This window comes from Tinamus guttatus, unplaced genomic scaffold, assembly GCF_059628265.1.
Source record: "Tinamus guttatus ecotype Peru unplaced genomic scaffold, ASM5962826v1 Tinamus_guttatus_pri_ptg000163l, whole genome shotgun sequence".
NCBI classification, from domain to species: Eukaryota; Metazoa; Chordata; class Aves; order Tinamiformes; family Tinamidae; genus Tinamus; species Tinamus guttatus.
This window is the reverse complement of record NW_028288697.1, coordinates 16,928-39,135: the sequence shown is the minus strand read 5'-3', so window position 1 is coordinate 39,135 and position 22,208 is coordinate 16,928. Positions and strand designations below refer to the sequence as shown.

General features: G+C 45.4%; 1 protein-coding gene across 1 annotated transcript; it reads right to left on the bottom strand.

The window, feature by feature from the left end:
- Positions 1–1,895: 1,895 nt before the first annotated feature.
- Positions 1,896–19,593, bottom strand: LOC148595021 (inter-alpha-trypsin inhibitor heavy chain H4-like). The gene is made up of 22 exons (XM_088522760.1): positions 19,421–19,593; positions 17,206–17,366; positions 16,857–16,961; positions 15,793–15,955; positions 15,597–15,707; positions 15,389–15,514; positions 13,588–13,704; positions 13,135–13,303; positions 11,998–12,114; positions 11,443–11,624; positions 10,626–10,808; positions 9,431–9,570; positions 8,643–8,797; positions 8,188–8,217; positions 7,488–7,520; positions 6,868–6,921; positions 6,509–6,547; positions 6,043–6,156; positions 5,352–5,526; positions 3,966–4,120; positions 2,313–2,415; positions 1,896–1,980 (listed from the first exon to the last, which is right to left on the bottom strand). The coding sequence occupies exons 1-22, from the start codon at positions 19,490–19,492 to the stop codon at positions 1,899–1,901; spliced, it is 2,586 nt and encodes an 861-aa protein (XP_088378886.1). The 5' UTR covers positions 19,493–19,593; the 3' UTR covers positions 1,896–1,898.
- Between the last annotated feature and the right edge of the window lie 2,615 nt (positions 19,594–22,208).

Genomic DNA, 22,208 nt, shown 5'->3' with positions numbered 1-22,208 from the left:
ACAGTAGTTTACTACATAAAGTAACAAATTACCAAAAATAAATAAATAAAATTAAAAAATGAGGAAAGCTTGGAGAGAAACAGGAAGAGGTGGGAGGAGACCAAATAATTGTTGAAACTGGTTAGATAAAAGTTTTATCAGCTGCTGGTGCAAGGCCAGTTAGGAGGAAACGGTGTGGGACGGGAAAGAAAGAAAGCTTGGACAGAACTTAAATAAGGGACAAAGAAAGGAAGAGGAGGAATGATTTAATATACTGTATAATCGCATCAGAAGTAAAATCAGAAAGCAAAGTATTCATTGCAGCCTTGTGTCTGCTTCTACTTACCAGCAGCTAGCTAGGAAGGGAAAGAAACATAGGAAGTTAGAGACCATCAGGGCTTGCAAAGGGCAGGGAAAAGGTCACTTAATGATAAATTAGGATGCAGTTTGTGCAAAACCCCCCCGAAATCCTACCTTTCTGGCACTTGGGAAGAGCAGTGAGCTGCTTTGGGGAAGTCTCCGTCCCTGCAGGTTTTAGCAGGCAGGAGAAAAGAGCAGCTCTCAGGAAGGGTCTGTGTACACAGGAGTCACACGAGTGGAAGCCCCCTGGTTTCAGGGCTATTCCCTGTCCTTGCCCTTAGTGGGAGGGTGGAGAAGGGACCAGAGGTGCCCTGGGAGCAGCGAATTCTTCATTTGAAACCATGCAGCTGACCCAAGGCAGCATCAGCAGCATGTAATTCAAACACTGAGCTAATTGTAACAGAAGTAATCTCCTGCTTTCCAAATTGCTCTCGAGGGCGCAGCAAGGGGAGCAATCTGGGGTTTATCAGCTTCCAAAGTCTTGCGTCCTGGCGTGCAGTTTGTCCAGCCACCTCCCTCGTCAGCACAAACCACTTGCATGAGCACAGCACAACACAGGCCTGCGAAGTTTGCTCCATCTTACTGACTTGCTGGATAGAAATTACTTCTTTATCAATATTTTGCATTAATACTATGATGCTTTCCTAGTTATATATTACTAGTGGGATAGAAAGCAACTTTTTTAAAACCTTGCAATGCTGGCACTGGATGGCATATTTCTGACTTCAAAGATACACAGGAAGCGAAATTCTAAAATGCAGAATGATCTTGAAATTAAAATTAAAAAAAAAATTACTCTTCAAGCACCACATTTTGAGCTGTTCATTAGTTGTAAAATGTTTGTGAAACCTTGCAGGAAACCTTGCCCCACAAGTTGCTAAATTTGGGGATCGAAATGCCATCTTTTGCAAGAAAATCAGAGACACAGATGTGTAAAGCAGAACCATCCTCAGAAACCTTGTGGCCGTGCCTAGGAATACTCCTGTTTTGCCTACCTGACATCACTCACGTTACTGTTCCTCATTGCAACAGCTTCGACCATTGCTACAAAATTGTCACTAAAAAAGGTTTATACACCAAGGCTCTCTGTTTTTCATCAATTAACCAATGAGAGAAACGATAAGCTAATGCTTTTGATTTCCTACTCTTTTTTATAAAACACACAGTTGAAGAACATTGTCATTCGTACCTGGGAACACAGCATGTACATGTTAGAAGTTCAGTACTCTTTGCAGAACAGGTGTGCTGGAATAGATGAAAAAACTACTGATTTTTATTCAGGAAACAGAGTCTTTCTCTCCATATGAAACTGTGAGCTGATGATGTTGCTTTTATTTAGTTTACATAAATCTTCCACAACACAACCCACCTGAGTATTAGAACTCATTTAAAAATTACAAACAAGCAAGCAAATTCTCTTCTTAAGAGTATAACGATTTTGAGGTAAGCTATTCATGGAATTCCTGTGTTAACAAGTAAGGCTGTAACTGTGCAGTTTCCTCAATGAGAGAGTATCAAAAACGTTCGCAAGAGCGTCGTTTGCAGTGCTGCTCCAGTTATTATTCTCGAGGTGAATAATCTAATGACCAGCAGGACACAGGATCACCAGCTGACTCAAGCCTGTAGTCTTTCTTGTATTGCCTGAAACAAAACCAAAAGACAACGAAATTTGTGATAAAGCCCTCAAAGAGCAGGCCTGGATTCAACAGCCTTCGCCACACTCTGTGTTTACAGCTGGTACCAGAAGTCTGAGGCTCTGCGTGGGCAGAGCTGGTGCATCCCACCCCTAGAGCTGGCTGCAAGGGAAGCTTAAATATTGTTCTTGCTCTAAACATAGCAAACTGCTGTCCTTTACCCAAAGGATGGGCGTTCCTATCAATAATCTGTTTTATTTATTTTGATCTCTGCTATTTGCTGATAAAATCAGTCACATAAAGCATGTGCTGCCCTCCCCCTTATCCCATCTCCATTACCTGGTAACTCTGTGCTCAGATCCAGACACGCTTAGGACTCTTTCATCATCTCTCTGATTTACACCGGGCTTAATCTCCACTTGTGTTTTTGAATACAGCTGACCTGAGCAAAAGACACGCACGTTGCTTTACAACTCCTTGACCAGAGCCATCGGTGCCTGGTTGTTCATTTAATCCAAATGGCAGCCAGGACCCCAGGAAAGCAGCCCCCTGCCTCAAAAAGGTTTCCTGCCTCATGAAGCCCTGGTTCTGGATTGCTCTGCAGGAAAAGCTGGCCTGGATTTACTGCTCTGCAGAAAAAGGTGACATTAGGTCCTTGAGAAGAATAAATGAAATGCAGAGTTTCTCTGGAAGGCCCTGAGTTGCAGCATCCCTGCTGCCAGCCTGTGAATTTTCATGGAACTTGCAGAAGCCAAAATTTTAATAAGGACTTATGATTTGACTCAAAGAAAGTATAATTTAGGATCTACTTCATGGGCAACTTTTCAATGGAATTAAAGACTTGCACTGAAATATTTAGGCCCCTAAAAGCAATCGTGCATCGAAAAGCGTGATTTTTCCCCTCACTTTGGCTGCCTACCAGATAAGGACACATTTCAAGCACCAGGGAAAGCAAGAAGGAGAAGTCCCAACATCCGTACCAAGGTGGGCTGCTGCAGCTTGGAGATGCCGAGGAGGCTCTTCCCTCTTCATAGAATCATAGAATCACAGCATGCTTAAGGTTGGAAGGGACCTCTAGAAATCATCTAGTCCAACCCCCCTGCACACACACAGTGTCACCTAGAGCATGTGGCACAGGGCTGCGTCCAAGCGGGTTTGGAAGATCTCCAGAGAAGGAGACTCCACAAGCTCTCTGGGCAGCCTGTTCCAGTGCTCTGGCACCCTCACTGGCAAGAAATTCTTCCTTAAGTTCCTGTGGAACTTTTGGTGTTTCAGTTTGTGGCCATTTCCTCTAGTTCTGTGGGTGGCCACCAGTGAAAAGAGGCCGGCCCCATCCTCCTCACTGCCTCCCTTGAGGTACTTCTAGACACTGCTCAGGTCCCCTCTCAGCCTTCTCTTCTCCAGGCTGAACAGGCCCAGCTCCCTCAGCCTCTCCTCATAGGGCAGATGTTCCAGGCCCCTGATCATCCTTGTAGCCCTGCGCTGGACTCTCTCCAGCAGCTCCACATCCCTCTTGTACTGTGGAGCCCAGAACTGGACACAATACTCCAGATGCGGCCTCACCAGGGCTGAGTAGAGGGGCAGGATCCTCTCCCTCGACCTGCTGGAGACGCTCTTCTAACAACTCAGGGTGTCCTAACCCCACGAGCCCACGCTCAGCCTTGGGGATCAACGGGAACAGGGGACTAACCTTTAAACAGCAGGGGGTACAGCAAGATTTGGCATTTCACTATTTTGTAGGTTTTTTTGCTTGTTTGTTTTCCAAAAGCTATCTTTATTTTAGTCTTATTTGTAAGCTTATTGGACAGATTTATCACCTGAAAACTTTGCCAGGTGAAAATGCCCTCGTCCCCATGTGTCAAGTCCTTGCAAAGCCACAAAAGAAATGGAAACAGAGCCTGGATCCATCACACACTCTGTCCAGCAGCTTAGTTCCAAGGTTGGCCTTCTTTGCTACATAATAAATAATACAAATTGCATAACGATACATACCAAGAAATCCACTGACTTTGTCAGAAAAATGGTTGGTGTCCAAGAAATACAGTCCGAGAAAATGTTCTGGCTGCTTTATGAAGGACACTTTCACTGTGACCGTCTCAGGCAGTGACAGTGTCAGGCTTCGTTCCTTTTCAACCGAGATTCTCAGCCTAGGAAGTAAGTGACACAGTTCATTTCCAAGAATTATATCAAGACAGATTTCATGTAATGAATTAAATAATTTAATTTTTGCCTTTTGCCTCTTTGCATTTTTATTTTTCATGACCTTTCGGTGGTTATTTTTCAGGTGGAAACTCTTAAGTACCCGTCTTTTCTCCAGTTGCCACACAACAGGTCTGTATCACTGCAGACTACGTACAAATACACTAGCACAGAGGAATTTTTTTGCTGATGACCTTCTTATCCATGATGACAAAAGAAAAAAATTTGGATGAAAAAAGAGAATATTTTCTCCCATCATTTTACCAAGAAAAATGAAATACTTCAGAATTAGGCTTTTGTATAATCTGCAACTTTTTATTTTGAGTCCAGGTAGGCTTCCAGAACACACATATCTGCTACTATTTTTTCCCTTGCAGATCTGCAGGGCTGCAGTTGCAAGGGCTCAAATGCTGGTTGGAAGCTGGAGAAACATGCTGCGTGGGGAAAGGCAAATTGCACGTGGACATAGATCAGTTTGGATTATAAAGGTAAGGAAGGAAGAGGCACTCTGTGAGGAGGCACAGGAACAGCAGGTCACCTGGGAGGTTTTATTTTGGGTGTACAAAAGAGCTAGTGGAACTAAGCGCCCAAGCCCTAAATTCAGCTCTTTTGTGCAGCAGTGAAGGACACCACCCAAATTAGTCAGACAAATCAAGTCTATATTTGAACTACCCTCTCTTGTGCAAGGGGAAACCAGGGAGCTGGATGGGGACGTGCTCCTTGCACCACAGCCCTTACCTTCAACCACAAACGTCCTGCGTCCTAAGCTGAGGCAGAAAGGAGTGAGTTATACGAGACCAGAGAATTAAGCTGCAACAGGCTGCCCAGAGAGGTTGTGGAGTCTCCTTCTCTGGAGATCTTCAAACCCGCTTGGACGCAGTCCTGTGCCACGTGCTCTAGGTGACCCTGCGTGTGCAGGGGGTTGGACTAGATGACCTCTAGAGGTCCCTTCCAACCTTAAGCATTCTGTGATTCTAAGCTAAATCTTTCCAGCACTCGAAAAGGGCAGATGTGAAAGTGTCTTGTTTTTGTGTTTTTTTTGTGAGAGTCACTCACCTGGCAGGGACATTTGGGAACGCTTCCCTGAAGCACACGGCAAGTGTGAAAGCAAAGGCCTGCATGTTAAATGATCAGATCTGTATTTGCTGTTTAGGGAGTGGCCGCAGTGGCAGCGCTTACCCCTGGACCATGGAGGTGGCAGACTCGGCCCACGGCAGCCGCTCGGCCTCGTGGTCCTGGTGGATGATCACGGCGTCCCTGGAGACATGCACTTGCACTGGGGGATTCACGTAGGTAATTTCCAACTGCACAAAGTGATTTGTTTTGTCCCCAAGATTCCCAGTGACGGAGATTCCTTTAATGACATTGACACAAATCTGTCACGCGATCGTGTTTACAAAGTAGGATTAGTCTTAATAAAACTGCCTCAGGTTGTTGGACCTAAGGGTTTAAAATACAGTTATGGGGGTGCACAGCCTCTCCTGTCTTTTGTATGTCCAAATCCTTAAGAGCACGTGGCAGAGTCACCCTTGTCTAGCTTGGCACAGGGGGATCCTCATCCTCTCCCGGAGGTTTTTCAGTCCCTAGTCGGTGCAGATGATGCCTGCAGCGTGACTGAAAGGATCGTCACAGCCTCTCTGGTCACTGCAAAAGGGCAGCAGAAGGCTGTTACTGAGATGGGGACAACTCCCAAGGCTGGTGGCTCCCAGACTGAAGGGTCTCTCCTTTCCTGTGACGCAAGGGGAGGCTGCAGTGGGCCAGGAGGAGGCAGGGCCATGGAAATATCCCTTTCTGGTGTCTCACAGCGGAACGAAGGTCCTCAGCGCGACTGGGACCGGTTCCCCTCCCTCGAGGGACGTGACTTGCTCACCTTGCACCGGATCAGACAGCAGGTCTGCAGAAGTCTGGCCTTGCCCACCAGTATTTAAGCAGATGATTTCATTTTGTCCAGGTAATTGCAAGAGAAACTGGGGATATTCACTAGCTGAAAAGCCCAAGAATGAGAAGAAAATGAAAATATTAGTCATAGCTTTTCCAGAATGCTAATAATAAAAACAACAGATTTTAAAACTTTGAGGCTATTTTGGCTGAAGATTTATATATGTGCTACATTTCTGTTGCTAGTTACACCCTGGAGCTGGAAAGGCTGTTTCATGGGCCATGGGGGTACTTTATGCTTTCATGGAAAGAAAAAGCCAAGGTTTTCAAGAAGAAGTAATGAGTGATTTTGAATTAGAGCAATAGATAAAACCAGAAAAAAAAAAGAAATACTGTATGTTATGGTTGTATTAATAATTATATTATATTAAAATGAGACTCCTATGTATGTAACTTACCAAGAGGCTGGGATCTTCCTTGTTCCATTAACCTGAGAGCTGAAATATTTAAAAGTAACAGGAGTTTAGTGAAGCACTTGTGTTTTCTCTCTAACTTGGCTAACTAACCCTTAAGGCAGAGCTTGCCACTGAACTCTGCAGAGTTTGACTTAAGCAGCAAGAAGCCCCTGAATGGAAAATGTTTAAAAAAGGCAGAGTGCTGGGGGCTGACACGTGGGAGCTGGCACCCGGCGGGGCCATTTGGCCACGTTGTCCCTTCGCTGCCCGGTGCTCCAGAGACAGGTTTGTGCATTTGTGACAGGCAGCAGGACCTGGCAGTGCCCGCCAGCTCCTCCGTGGGCGCAGGGCTAAGGAATTACCTGGCGAGTGCAGTTTCTTGTTGCTGCCAGACTGGAGCAGGGAGCGCCAGCGACCTGCAAGGGAAGTTGTGCGACGTTGGCAGCCCAGTTTTGCCAAGCTGCAGCCACGCACACAAGCCCTCACCTTCCCAAAGGAGCTTTTTTCCCTCCGTTCTTCATGGCACGGATGTGGCTGAGATGCTCAAGGACTTGGACTGCATCTCGCAACCTTGCTAGTGATTTTGCCAGCCCTGGGCAGAGCTATGTCCAGTGCAGCGGGACTCAGCTCGTTACTCGCGTTACAGCTGTGGGCCTCGCTATGATTAAAGCCCTGAAAATTGCTCTGTTACTTGGCCACATTTTCCCCAGCTTATTAACGTATATTTTTCCAGATCTTTTGCATTCGTTTTCAAAGGGCTTACATTTTTTATTTCTGAAAAAATATCAACATTATTTTCAAGACTGTAAATTAATCCTAGTGTAAATATCTGTGGAATGAAAAACACGTAAAACAAACTCACCTGTATATATTAAGCAGGCATCAAGAATGAAAATACATTTGATAGAGTGATGTTGATTTAACACACATATTCAATACATTTTGCATGATTTTTCTGAATTAAAAGAGCAGGAGCACTTACCAGGAACTGATCCACTCCTCATCCTATAGGCATCTGGGGAAAGTGAGAAGAGCATCAGGATTTTGTTCTTTACTGTGTTATCTACGTGCCCGGGGCCGGCAGCAGGGAGGTCGTGGGGACAAGGGACAGCGACGGGTGGGCACCGACCCCAGAGCACGTGGGTGCGACGAGGCCAAATCCCTCTTCCCTCTGCCAGCACCACAGTAAACCACACCGTGGGCTACCAGCATGGCTGAGATTATGGGATTCATACTGCTGACAGTTTTAGAATAATAGTCACAGAAATACTTCCATTATTCCCAGAAAAAGAGGAAAAAATAATACCTAAGTCATCCTCATAAATCTTTCCAAGAGGTCTCAAGCTTAATTTTCTGACAGATGCTTCACGCATGGCAAGAAGAAGTAGAAAACAGAATTAGGAGCATTCACTTGAAAAAGTACTTTTGCTCATGAGTAAAGACAATTTTGGCCTCTCACACTTTCAGAATGACAGATTTTCACCAGTGGACCGTGTTATTCACCCAGCCTCTGCACAGAGCTTGCTAGATATTGCTCCCATTTTCCTTGATGTCTGTTTTTCCAAAACCCAGATACTCCCCGCTATCGGACGACCACCATGATTTTTTGCTTTATTTTGTTTTTTTGTCTGTTTGTCTGCTAATTAAGGATCTGTGTGATTGGAGTAGAAGACAACACTTACCTCCTAGGGAGCTTCTGCCCTTCTCATTATCTAATCCAGGGAAGAGGGATAAGTCAGTGCCAGAGAGTCAACAATTAAGCATCTTGCTCACGTGCAGATCAGGGAGGAGCGGGTGCCCGAGGGGGTAGGTTTTGTGTGCTGAAGGATGGCTAGATGTAGCACATGGAAGACTCCGGGAGATAACAGTTTTGCTTTCCTGCATTCATGTGCTTGGCCTTAATGCCACAGGGCAAGACGCAGAGTTTGCAGGGGCAGGGAATGCTCAGGAACAGCAGTTCAATTGATATTTAAACAAATTCCCATTTTCAGTAGTATCCAGCAGCCTATTTCCCCCCTTCACCTTCTACAAAGCCCCAGGCCTCTTATCTCCAAAGGAGGCTGCTCGCCACCCCCCAGTCCCAGCTGGGTACCCCATGGTGTCCCCACGAGCCGCAGGTGGCCCAGGTGCCCCTTACCGGCCTCGCTGGGCTTGTTGGCCAGCTCTGCCTGCGGCTGCTCCGCGGGTTTGGTGACCAGCAAGGAGGTGAGGGGGGTGACGAAGCCGAACTGCAGGGACAGCTCCAGGGCACGGGCCTCCAGGGCCTTCTGCTGGCCAGCAGGGGCTGAAACACTGAGGTCTGCGTTAGTGACAAGGCACTGAAATGCTGGGCCCATGAGCAGGAGGGGACTGTGTAAGCTCTGTGTAACAGGTGGCTTTTTCCAATGTCTTAGCTATGTCTTAACAGGGATTTTCTCTCCTGGATGTGGAGCTCTGTTGGGATAACTCAGCTATTCATGTGCTTGAAATCACAGAAATGCTCAACTGTTTGCAACACCAAGCCTATATATGGGTCAAACACACATAAATTACAGATATATGAAGTGGGAAATGTCCTCTGGACATACTGTTATGACTCCCTTTACTAGCTGTTACCATTCACATCTCTACAGGCAATATTGCTAAATGTGTAACAACAGCTCAACACAACCAATACATTTGAGATCTGTTTCAAAGAAATGCTGTGAAGAAAATACTTTATATATTTCCTTCTTTCTTTTTTTAATGGTGCAACCCTCTCTCAGACTGAAAGGCATCTCATGTCACCCACAGTAGTGCTGTACTCTTCCAGTAGGTAATATTTGTAAATCTATGGACAAAGATATTTGTTGCTGTGCATTTTCCCATCATATAATTTGTGAATAAGGAGGTTAGAGTGCTTGAAGAAACCAGAACTGCATCGTGCAAAATCTGAAATTAGCTTACGATTTTTCTAGAAGCTGCTGGATGGTTAAATAAGCCCACAGTCTCTCAATGAAATTTCCAAAGATGTAGCTCTGATTTTGAAATACTTGCTCCTTCTCTTTAATGTTTGCTTCTTCTTTAAGAGTCAAGTCACTCGTATGCTGAAAGGGACACAAATGACCATCAAAAGAACAGCCACAGACTCCTTTTATAGTCACAATATTAAGCTTGAAAGAACATCTTTCAGCACCATTGTACCCTTCTGACCCACAGAACTGGCCTAGCCTGTAGGAACCACATTTGTGGCATCCACTCACTTTGAATGGTGCTACAAAAATGCATGCCCACCAAGAGCATCATTTGATTTAATCAACGAAATGTACAAATTTTATAATAAATTGGCATATAATGCATCAACGCACACCTTACAGAGCAGAAGGCTATCATTCACAAGATGGGGATCTTTCATTACTTATTCTTTCAATAAAACTGGTGGATTTATGCCACATGTCATCAGAACACAATGATTAAAGTCTCAGTTATTTTTAGTCTTAACTAGAGTTCAGACTTCTTAGTTCAGCTAAGAAAAGCAGCAGCTACTTGGTGACACGTTTTTACATTTAATGATCACTCTGTATTTCATCAGATTCATTCAGTCGTTTTCTGTTCTCAAATGTTGTATCATTTGAATTTTTGTTTTGCTTGGCCAGACTGAAGATCTATAAAGTATCAAGTGATATAACATTTTTCACCAGAATACAGTCTAAGTCTTTGGCGAGCTGTTTTCCCTCTGGAATATGCAAAACAAAACCATCCAATGCATGTTTTCTGGGTATACGTTTCTGCACTCGAAAAAATGTTGAAGAAAGGAGGCATGAAATTCCTCCACGGTTCTATTTAAAAATTTTCAAAGTGAAAAATATCATGTTTCCTGCTTCATTCTAAAAATATAAACTAGTTTCCTTAAAAAAATGCTTGAATGACCAAAATATCACAAAAATTGATAAAATTTGATATTTGCTTATTTGTGAAAATACTCAAAGATTTTTCTATTCCGGCAGATTTAAAACATAAAAGTTTATCAAATTCTTATATATTTCCCAACAGTGGGAATATTGCTGAATGTCCAAATGTAGAGAACATAAAAGGTTGTTTTAAAGTTTCCTATTGCCCCATAAAACATTTTCTTTCGCAATTTAGCAAGGTAAACACTTACTGATTGAGCTTTAATTTCTACTGGCAGAAGATCAAGCTCGTTGCTGATTTTTCCAGATACCACGATTTCAGAGCCCTCAAAAAACAGCTTGAAATTGTTCTTGGTTAACCCCTCGATGGCATTTTCTGGATACTGCATTTCAATTTGCATTAATATTGGAGTAGCCACCTCTTGATAAAAACCCTAAGGAGAAGTACAGAGAAGGAGCACAAACGATTGTAAAACTAAGCAAACTGCCAAAAACATATAAAATGCCTCAATAAAGAAAGGAATTAAGCTTCTTTGGGCAGAGACAGGTAGGAGCCATTGGTATAAGACTGCTGAAAATGCTGAAAATGATCTGAGTACTTCCACAGCATCCCCCTCAGCATCACCATCACTGGTGGCTTTTTTTAACCACTTTTCCCAGCTCTTTTCTTCAGTCTGGTTAAAATCAGACTGTTTTTCTTCTCTAGTGGGCTATTTAGAATCATAGAATGCTTAAGGTTGGAAGGGACCTTTTAGAGATCAGCTAGTCCAACCCCCTGCACACGCAGGGTCACCTAGAGCACGTGGCACAGGGCTGCGTCCAAGCGGGTTTGGAAGATCTCCAGAGAAGGAGACTCCACAACCTCTCTGGGCAGCCTGTTCCAGTGCTCTGGCACCCTCACTGTCAAGAAATTTTTCCTTAAGTTCCTGTGGAACTTCTGGTGCTTCAGTTTCCGGCCGTTTCCTCCAGTTGTGTCTGTGGCCACCACTGGACCGGTGTTAGGGGGAGCTTTTCAACCTATGCTGGAATGAGGCCAAGCAGAGGTAGCCACACGGGGTTAGTCCTCACCTGGAGCTGCAAGGCTGCGTCCGCGTTTTCATATATACGTCGTGCGAGTCCCCCATTGCTCAAGGCCATTTTCTCAAGGAACTTATAGCTCACATCAAAACCAAAGCCAAGGCAGAAGAGGGCAAACTTCCCACCGATGGCTTTCTGGATGTTTTCTTGGATTACTTCCACCTTGGTCTCACCTGTGATTGAAAAAAAAAAAATACTCATGGAATGTGTGCTTTTTAAGTATGAAAGAACAGCAGAGGATTTACAGGAAAATGCTGCTTAAAATCTCTTAAAATAATTCAAAACAAAACATAGAAGGAGGTTGAATTCATTGAATCAAAATGAGAGAGAAATGAGAGTGCTGCTCTGTATTTTGACTGCTGGAATCTCTTTCTCCCCCTTCATGACAAGTTACTTCTACTCATACGGTTACAGTTAAACACCACATGGTTTAAAAGATTGTGAAGGGGCCAAAGGAGGCTTTTTGGCTGAATGTAAGGATGCAAAATGGGATATAAGGGTACAGGGTCAAGGAGGAGGGAGAGGATTGAGGTAAGCTTTACTTACCAGAGGTGGGCTGGCCATCTGTCAGCAAGATGATCATGGATACGCTGCGCTCGGGCAGCGCCTTGGCTTGATGCAGCGTGACCACCGCTCTCAGCAGGGCCTGGTGGATGTCTGTGCCTGCAACAAGGGAGCAGCCTTCACTCACCAGAAACAGGATAAGCATCCCAAGAAATCCCTGAGCTTCATTTCCGGGGGCAGGGTTGTTTTCAGTTTGCTGCTGGAGGTGAGTTTTTAGGGGCTTGGCATGTCACGCTTGACCACAGCAGGTTACATTGCAATGGCAAAGCTGGAGGTTTCCTAGGAAAGCATTTTCTGCTACGTGACGGTAAACACAAATAATCTGACCTTTTATGGAATCTGTCTAGATCCATTGACGATGCTTCCTCAAACACACTAACACCTATTCGTCCAGCACTTAAGCATTAAGTATTTGAGAAGCCAAAGAAAAGAGCTAGACACAAGTGGTCTTCATCGGTGCTAGCTACCAGGACAAGAAAAGTGACAGGAAAATTAACAGCTTAACATTAGACACAGAAATAGCCTTTTGGATCTGCTTAAAAGCATGCATAAAAATAAATCAGATTGAGCAATGTAACAGCTGAAATGCTTCATGCTTATTTTTACTATTTTGTTTCTGTGCTATAGCTTTCAATACCACGTATGGAGAGAACCACAGACATATAACTTCTTTGTTTACATTCTATTGACGAGCAGTCTCTGGTATAAAGACATCAGTAAGTGGCCATGAAATGTTTCTAGCTTGAGTGAATTGCCATTTTTATGGAGGAAAAAAAAAAGTGGTTCCCTGGAAATTTTTCAACTCTCTGTGTTGTAAATGTCTTGGACAAAACTTCCTAGCTTGTACAGCTCATGGATGGGATGTAACCATCTGTCCTTATATGCATATCATAATGTAGTCACTAGTTGGCCCATTCCCAGCATAAGTTTTTCTATCCTATCTATTCTATCATTGCTCATAATTATTAAAAATCGCCTGTGCGCTCACTCGCTTTGTGATCACTGACCATAATTGCATGGCATGACATGAGCAATAGCACAGTATTTTTTTCCTAAACACTATTTGTTATGCTGTTGGGTGTATATTTAGGGTTCTAAGAACCAGCTGGTGCCTGGTACCTCCGCTGGCGCTAAGAGTCTGCACGAATGCCACAGCGCTTGCCAAGTTCTCTGCCGTGGCCTCCAGCAGGGAGCTCCTCCACTCCGAAACTTTGCTGTTAAAGGTGATAAAGCTGAAGCGATCCTCTGCTCGCAGGTCTTGCAAGATCTTCAGGAGAGCATCCCTCGTCTGTTTGTGAAGAGAAAACAAAATACTGCATACAGGCAGAGAGAAATGTCCTCTGTCTCAAGGCAAGCCACCCACCCATATTGGACAAGCGCTGCACTTCAACAGCCTAAGCCCGTGCATTTGTATTTCCATATATTTCCAAACCTCTGGAAGTTTTGCTGTGCACAAGAATAGCCTATGTTTCAAAAGCAACTTCCCCAAGAGGCCGCAGAGCAAAGCCCCTCCAGCACAGGGAGCACACGCACAGGGGGTGCGAGCAGAGGTCAGTGTTTCAAGCAAGTCACCTGCTCGATTTTTCTGCCTGCCATAGAGCCACTGCGATCTATTACGAAGACGACATTTTTGGGAAGCACTGGCATTTCGTGCGGGGCAAAATAATGCACAAAATATCCATTGACGATCTGAAATACAAAGTTATGTAAGTATAACACTGCACATAATAAGTAAGTATCATCTCTTAATATTCTGGCATACCAAGAGCAGTGGTCCATGGTCAGCATTTGGTTCATCTAGATCAAAGAACTATTAAAAATAGTTCTTTAGAAATAGATCCAAATCAAAGAACTATTAAAATGTATTACTTAGCTGGAGGTGATACTCTCCTTCAAAAGCCCATTACAGGAGAATGGAAACATGGTCCTCACCTCCCCGAGACAGCACCAGTTTGGGGTGGCTGCCAGATCATCTTTCCCTTGGTGAAGGGGCCTTGGGCACCCAGTTTTAAGTCCAAAGTCCATCATCAATCAATACGTTTTATCCTCAGCCTTTCCTTCAGAACTTAATACAAGTGATTCACTTTTAAATGCACATTTTACATTCCCATATATTGCAGGCAGGAGCTTATATATCCATGACCATCAAAATAAAAATGATTAGGAACAAAAGCAAAGCTAGTGCCATTTCTTCTGCTTCAAGCGAAGAATAAACAAAACCGTATTTAAAAATACATTTCATATTTTATTTTACTGTTAATATTTTTGCTAATAAACAAAGTATTTTCTAACATTAGCATGTAAAGTGTAAGCAGCTTGTATCAATCAGTATTTTAATCTTAAATCTTAATCCCACTTCTTCAAAGACCAGTGTATCAAGAAGATGTGCAGAGATACCCTGGAGCTGAGGGAAAGGAATTCAGTAAAGGAAGATGCATGGAACTGAAATGTGGTCTGGGGCAAAGTGTGATGCGTTGTTTGATTCACTGCACAGTTTCTGCAATTGTGATGGATGCTGCAGGCAGAGTGCACAAAGGACATTTCCTATTAGTCCTGCACAGCCACGTTTTGAATCAACTTCAGAGCTGCATGAGCAGTTTAAAATGCTAGATGGAGCCCCGGCACAATTTTTTTTTTGTGCAAATCTGTGGCACAGTCTGGTAGCGTGAATGGCAGGAAAAACAGGGGTCTCTGGATCTATACAGAGCACCAAAGCCACATGGCTAGAGGAGCTGCTTTTTAATCAAAATACTTAATTATTATCTTTAACCAAAATTTTAATTAAAAATTTTAAGGTTTGTTTTTTTATATTACATGTAATATACATCTCAATACCATGTACATGTGTGCACAGCCCTGTTCATGGCTTGTTACTACCATCTTTTTGCACATCCATGCGCGTCCTTCTTTAGTGACACAGTATGGAAAGCATAGGCACTTTTTTCTCTAAAATATGCATTGCACCATAAATATTTTTAAGTTCCTGCTCCCTTCACCTGTCTTGGTTAGAAAAAGCAAAAGAAAATGAAATTGTGAATTTAATGGCTGAATAAATCACATTCCTCTAAGCTTCACTTGCAAGAAGCAACAATACATCTTAGATCCATCAAAGTTTGGAGAACAAAAATAAATTAGAGAGAGTTGGCATTGAAGCAACATTTGAAAAATTGGTTTTCCAGGACTGCTCCCATCCTGCAACAGGTTTAGTGTCACGGGGATTTTACTGAAAATCATGATCAGTTCCCACTGAGTTAGGATTAGTGGAAACAGCTCTTTCTGTCACCATGGGTCCTTCCACCTGTGATGCCGACTGTTCTCCACACTAAAACATACTAATGATGTGAAAGCAGCTAATTTTTAATCCTTTTGTTACCTGTATATCACCTGCAGTTGCACCTCTCTCAACGTCATAACGCACAATGAAATCACCATTGAGGAGGGTTTCACCCGCATCAGGATTTTTTTGCTGGTCTACCGTTGGCTTAAACACAATATGAGCCTGAAAGGCAAGCACAAGCCCAGCTCAAAGCAACGCAGTGATGCCCCAAACTGCCCCATGCAACCAGCAGCCTCTCTTCTACCTTGGTTTTATTTTGCACTTTTGTGAGTGCCTCTGTTAACTCATTTGTCAGGAAAGTGCTGTCGGTCTCCAGGAAGCGAATGCCTTGGGGCTCGAAGATGTGCACATCCATCTGGTGGAGAAGTCCTCGTGAGCCCAGCGGAGGCCCCCGAGATGGGCTGCAAGGCTCCTTCCCCAGCCCTCACCCAGCCACTCACCTGGAAGTGTTGGACCAGCTGCTTGGGCCTGACCTTGAGCAGCAGCTCGTACTTGCCCAGCTGCCGCTTCAGCAGCTCCTCGTACGTCAGCTCAAAAGTGACCTTGCTGCCCGCTGCGACGCCAACCGAGACCTGAAACTGCTCCAGTTTTCTCCCCACAATTCTGCAAAAGGGAATAGGGATTTACCTCCTGCAGTACACATGTGCACGGGAAGGCCAAAGTCAGCAACGTGAGCTAAATAACGGCTAAACACGAAGCAGAGGAGAGAGCATCGTATTGCTCACCAAGCAGCCGTTTCACATTGCAGGAGATACTGCATGTTACAGCTAAAGCATCTGGGTGCCATAGCTGCTGCATATGCAAGCTGAGGTTTGTAGCAGAAATCCATTTGGGAGTGAATATGTCCCAGATTAAATACACCTCTGGAGTGATGCAAAGTCATCTATCTTAGTGGGGAGTCAGGTTAATGACTGGGCACAGCAAGTCCCAGGGTAAAACAAAACACCGATGCCCCCAGCAGAAGCCCATTGCGGCGTCGGATATAAAGGACATGGATGGAGGAATGGATACAGATTGATATAAATAAGTTGCTGCATCTATTATTTAGCTTTCTGTGAAATGAGTTGTTAAAGGAGCAGCAAAGCATAGTGCTCAACCCGATAGCAGAGCAAGGACGTTCCTTGCTTTGCTTTTAAGCTCAGCTTACTCTCAGTTCTACTTAACTAGAATGATTAGGTGTTACCCAGGGTTTAACAGGTTGTTTCAGCTAAAAACTGCTGCTGGCGGGAGGCAATTCCCCACACGCAGACACGCTGTCCCAGGCCACCCAAGGTCCTGCCTGGTCCCAGTGCATCGCTCAGCCACTGACCAGCTCCCGCTCCAACCCCATGCTGGACATTTGTCCGGACGGGCTTCCCTGGTCCTGCCACTCCTCCCAGGAGGAGCCCAAGCTGCTTTTTACATTGATCCTGCACAAAAGGTGGCTTCAGGGCTTGACTTGGCCCTTGGGCAGATGGGAAGGTTTAAGAGTGTGCAAACAACCTTGCTCAGAAGGGCAGCTTACTTCACAAGGCCAGCGCTTTGCCCCTGCGAGACCGCAGCGTCATACTGCTGCTGAGCAGATGCCTTCTCCGTTATTATTCCCGGGTACACTTTGCCATCGATGGACCTGTTTTCCATAAAATAGAATTAATATTAGGGAGAGTGCTGTGCAAGAAACTAGAGCAACACAGTACTTTGTGGCCCTCAGGGCACAAACAGAGAAAACTCCCATCCCTCCCCATCCTTGAGGCTCGCTTGGAGACACCTCCCCCAAAATGGCCTAGCCACTTGTATGGCTCCTCAGGAGAAGGATGAACATCCCTCCACCCCAAGGCTGCCTCGCCAACACCACAGGAAAGGGCTGGTCCTACATGGAGAAGTTGGAGATGAAGGCGGTCTTGGGGAGCTCCACTTCAAAGGTGGCCTCGCGGGATTCATTTGCCCGGTTGACAATTTTGCTGGTGATGACAGTGTGAGCAAATCGGGACGTGACTCTGCAGTCCACATGGAGGCTGTAGATGTCGATACCATGCTGGAAGAAAGGAACACCTGGAAATTACAACTAAAAGGCCAGCTGTCACCACGCGCTGGTCCATACCCAGGTTGGAGGTGCCGTTACTGGTAATGTCTGATAAATGAAGTAGCTTCAGTTGGGGTCAAGGAGGGCGCAGTGCTCAGCACTGTGTGCTCTGCAGCGAGTAGGCACAAGCTCTGCTCTCCCCTGGGGATCCCTGTGGTGGGACTGGCCTCCTGCTTGCCCCTGCTGCTACTATGACCGCATCCCTGCACAAAACAGCAGCTAAATCTACGTATTCTGTCGTCCCACAGGGCTTTTTTCTGAGCCTTGTTCTGCAACCTTCTCGCCTCGCGCTACTCTGGTAAGCAGGTACCGTTGTCACCAATTCCTCTCCTAAGACAAACTGCAAAAAAAAAAACCCCAGAAACCACCACCCAAACGCCTCTTTCAGCAACGTGGAAAGCAGCCTGAGCCGTTTTACCTCATTTGCTCTTCCAGCTGCTGACTTTGCTGCCTGTTTTCCAGGCGGGCAGCTCGTGGCCCCGCGCGCTGCTCAGCAGGCCGGGCCCCGCGCAGGCCTCCATCGCGCTGTTTGCACAGGCCGGGCTGCCCTTGGCGCTGCCGCTGCGGGGGCTGCCCCCTGCCCTTCCCCAGGCCTCCCCTCGGAAAAACCCCCGGAGAAACGCGCTCCTCCCGCAGCAGCTTCTCAAGCTTCTCTCCACACCTACTCATCTGTTTGTGATTTCCATTCTGAAGGCAGCGTGTTGCTTTCAGCACAGACCCTAAGCAGCCAGTAGCAACAGTACAAAAGGTGGGTCTGGACATCAGCAACCTCATAGCAGTCCAGTAGTTTATCAAAATATAAAAGCTCAGTATCAGAACAGATCAACAACTGCTATTTTTTGCTTTTTTCAGACTCACAAATCTTCTCAAAGGCTAGTTGATTTTTTTTTTTTCAATAATTTATCTCCTTAACTTAAGAAGTGCCCGGCCTCTTCTCAGTTAAGACTTAGGACTAAATTCAAAAACTTAATCGCTTTAAACATGGCCCTCCTGTGCAAGGGTGACTGCAGCTCAGGGGCCAGACATCACTGCAGGAGCCACCTCCAGGGCAATAACAGTTGTTTTTTTTTTTCATTAGATATCGACAAATTGTGCCTGGCTCCTGACACCGGATAATTTCCAAAAAAAAAAAAAAGAAAAGGGGGGTAAAAGGAAAAAACAAAGATATTTGTCAAGTAAAACAATTTTGGGGCAGGGAGGATTGGGAGCAGGTGATTGGGATCACGGCGATTCGGGTATCTGCTCTCCCGGGACAGCGGTTGCAGCTCCGAGAGGGCGGCCCGGAGCATCCCTGTGGCAGGGCAGGAGCGCGGCCAGCATCAATCCTGCCCGGAGATGCGGCCGGGACGCGCGACGGGATGACGGGATGAGGGGACAGTCCCTGACAGTGGCACTGCGGGGCAAGGGGCCTTGCGGGGCCCTCGCCGAAGCAGAGCGCAGCCACTGGAAACCAATGGGGACCCATTTGTGCTCTTTCCCCGAGCACCCTTTCCTGCACAGGCATCACGGAAACAAACCCCTCCAAACATGAGGCTTGCTCTGTTTCTCCAACACCAACCGTTTTTAAGTTAGGTCACATCCTGCGATGCTGCCAAATGGCCAGGTTGCTCTTCCTGGCAGTACAAATGCCTGTGTTGCCTCTCCTTGGAATTCCATATAAGATTCTCAGTGCCTGTCCAAAATAGCCTGGCATTTCCATGGCTCTCGTTCAGTCTTGATGCCATGCTGCCACGTCCAGACCCAAAGGCTCCAAGGGAGACCTCGAGAGTCTCTCAGTTCGGTGTTTTATCACCCTCTTTGGTAGAGGCATTAGACAAAACCTGCACCTTGTGCTGTGTTTGCCCCTGCTCTGCCCCGCAGGCCCCAATGGGATCCTAGACCCCTGGATTGGGTGCACGATGCCGTGCGGGTACCACAGGAATTACCAGTGTTGCCTGCTGAGAACTGCCCTGCCGTCGCCGTGTGGGCGAGCAAAAAAGAGGTGTTATAAAAAGCAGAGCAAATACCTTTGGGGTGATGGTGTCTGCGAATGCTGCAAGCGAGGAGAAGACCACCAAGGCGAGCACCGCTCTCTCCATTTTGGGAAGACCTGAGCTGAAAATGAAAACGTTGTTTATCTTAATCAGTTAATGAGTAACCCACACTTGGGGATATTATGCAGGCTTTGAGAGGAAACCCAGAAACTTAATATTGACATGTTAAACACAGTTGCAGATTGGACCTTGGCAAGTTTATTATTCCATCAGATCTCTGCTCTTAAATGTTCGGTGAAGTCTTGACTTAAGAAATCCTCATGTTCCTGTTTAAACTTCAATTCCACTAAAATGTGCGTGAAAAAAAAAAAAAAAAAAAAACACGTGGAAAGATGACTAGATGTGTGTGCAGGCTGAATTTCTGCATGCTTCAATCTCCAACCTGTCAAATGGCAACAGTTTGAAAGGGCATGGCTTTACCCTACCTCAAGCACTTGAGAAATTTGGAGCTGGCAAAGACATGCAAAATCCATAGGAGGTTTTGGAGCTGGTGATTTCATCAAGCTTTGTGTCTCCCGAAGCCACTGGCCTGTCTCAGAACACCCAGTGGGAGGCTCTGCATCTGCTTTTACCTGCACAGATGCTGGGATGCTGCTTTCACCGTCTTCACAGTGACGTTACCGAAACGTCTCCATCCAGGCAGGACACCAAAAGCTGCTCCTGAGCTTGCTGCTGGTCAAGGGTTGGCTCGTAGCCCTGGAAAAAGAGATTCTACTAAAAGAGACTGGTTTTGTAAGGAAACATTTATGGCTAATGCTGTATCCTAAAACACATGCTCTCTTCTTTGGTGCTTAGGGACCTTTCCTAACTAACAAAGCAAGCGTGACTACTTAAAAGATGTTTCTCCACCTGAGCATGATAGTATACTGTAATGTCCATCTTGTTTTACACTCTGGAGAAATAATAATTTTTCTAGGCATCCTTGTGGACAAAGTAGGAATTCACCAGTGGGAAACAAGAACCCCAGGGAATCCTATCCTTGCTGTATTCCCAAGAAAATCAACTGTCAACTGGAAATATCAACTGGACAGGAAAAATGACATGGCCTGGGGCTGTAGCTCAGAGCTTGGCCAACTGCTTGGGCTTCACTTCAACCAATATCTTGCATTTTCCGAAGTGCTGCTTCAACGATTCTTCCAAGCTGGCTCAAAACTGGCCTCGCTGGCTGCCGGGACCACGATGCTTTCCCATTTTTCCTTCCCAAAGCCCTAGAAACGCTATTCCCGAAACACTGCTCCGTCTCAGGAAGCTGCAGCAGCCTGCTTGAAGCGGCAGGGAAATCCATGTGTTGCTGCCTGCCTCATGGATATTTTGCAGACGACGTTTCCGTAGTTTCTGGGAGCCTTTGGATTCACATGTGCCACAAAGACATTAACACAGCGCTTGATAAATTATCACTTCAACAGAACTTTGAATGTTTACTATAAAACACTCCGCTGAGCGCAGCTTCGTTCTCAGCAGCTTCTTAAAAAATAAACTTCCTACTTGCAGGCAAACCCTTTGTACTGCTTGCAAGCATTGTGTCATTTACAGGAGAGAATACAAATGTATATCTTTTAGGGGATAAATTGATAATTGATAAACACTGGATTAACTTATGTATCTTTTGAAAAGCTTTAATCCTTAAAATAGAGAATTTATGGCTTGAGAGCGCCAACTGCCAATGCTTTAGTTTTAATGAAGTGGATCTAGCGCTTGTTTTTTTAATACCCACATGTAAAAGTCAGGTACTAAACAGGTGCTTTAGCTGCATAAAGTCAGGGTTCCCCAGGCTTTTCCATCACGATGTCAGCCCTGGCAGTCCATGGAAGGGGAACGGGCTCTGGTGGGGGGGCTGCACCCCCTGGTCTCAGCAGCCCTTTACAGGCATCTTTTTTGGCCATTTTCCTAATGGGAAGCATCTCCTGTAACACCAGGGACAAGGCAGCCCTGAATGGGGCTCCAATGCATTTTTGCAAATGAGGTCTACCTTCAAAAAGAAAGAAAAAGGGTTTAAAAGATTCCTGGTAGTTAGTGCTTACTGGAAAGCATCATAAATCATTGAGCCTAAAGACACCCTTTAAATAAAGCTGTTAGCAAAATTCCACACTGCTAATTGATACCTCGCCTTGCTTCCCTGGGGTGTCTGAGACGCGCGGGTGAGCTAACAGGTTAAGAGAATCATTTTTTCACTGTAACAAATAAGCTTGGAACCAAAAACGGACAAAATGGTGAAATCCTTTGGGGGTTTTAGCTGCCAGCTGGGACTTGCAGGGTGCAGGGGTGTGAAATCCCCCATGGAGCTGGGTCTTCTCCTGAGAAAGGTGAACAGAGGCAGAGGAGCTCCGAGAGGGAGGAGAGCGCAGTGTTTTCCTTCAACCCAATCAGGATTTTGGCTCCTGGGCTCCGAGTGGCTCCGTGTTTGCTTTGGGAAGCTGCCGAGCAGCTGCCGAGGCTTTGCTAAAGCCCCAGCTCAGTCATCTCTCACCAGCAAAGGTTATATATCAGTGACACTCAGACTAATTTTGTCAGTAATATTTATAAATATGGACAAACGGGTGCCCTTAGAAGAACGGCAACGCAGCAGGGCTATCTTTAAGGATATTTTTCCTCAGGAAAGCACTCGTTAAAGCTCAAGGACTTTGCTATTGCACGTGCAGCTACACAGCCTGTGCTGTCTGCTTTTGTTTTTCCAAGCCTTCCTGCAGTCTCCATAGAAAGCATTAAGTTTTATGCATTACGTGGTTCGGATACAGAGGCAGAGAAGAAATTCTTGGGCATT

What these genes read in the sequence shown, in the direction of transcription:
- LOC148595021 (XM_088522760.1), bottom strand. Translation starts at nt 19,492, where the DNA reads ATGGAGAGAGCGGTGCTCGCCTTGGTGGTCTTCTCCTCGCTTGCAGCA. An exon ending in CAAAGCGCTGGCCTTGTGAA is followed by an intron (nt 15,956 to 16,856) that starts GTAAGCTGCCCT and finishes TCCCTTTTGCAG; the next exon opens with AATTGTGGGGAGAAAACTGG. An exon ending in AAGTGCAAAATAAAACCAAG is followed by an intron (nt 15,515 to 15,596) that starts GTAGAAGAGAGG and finishes CTTGCCTTTCAG; the next exon opens with GCTCATATTGTGTTTAAGCC.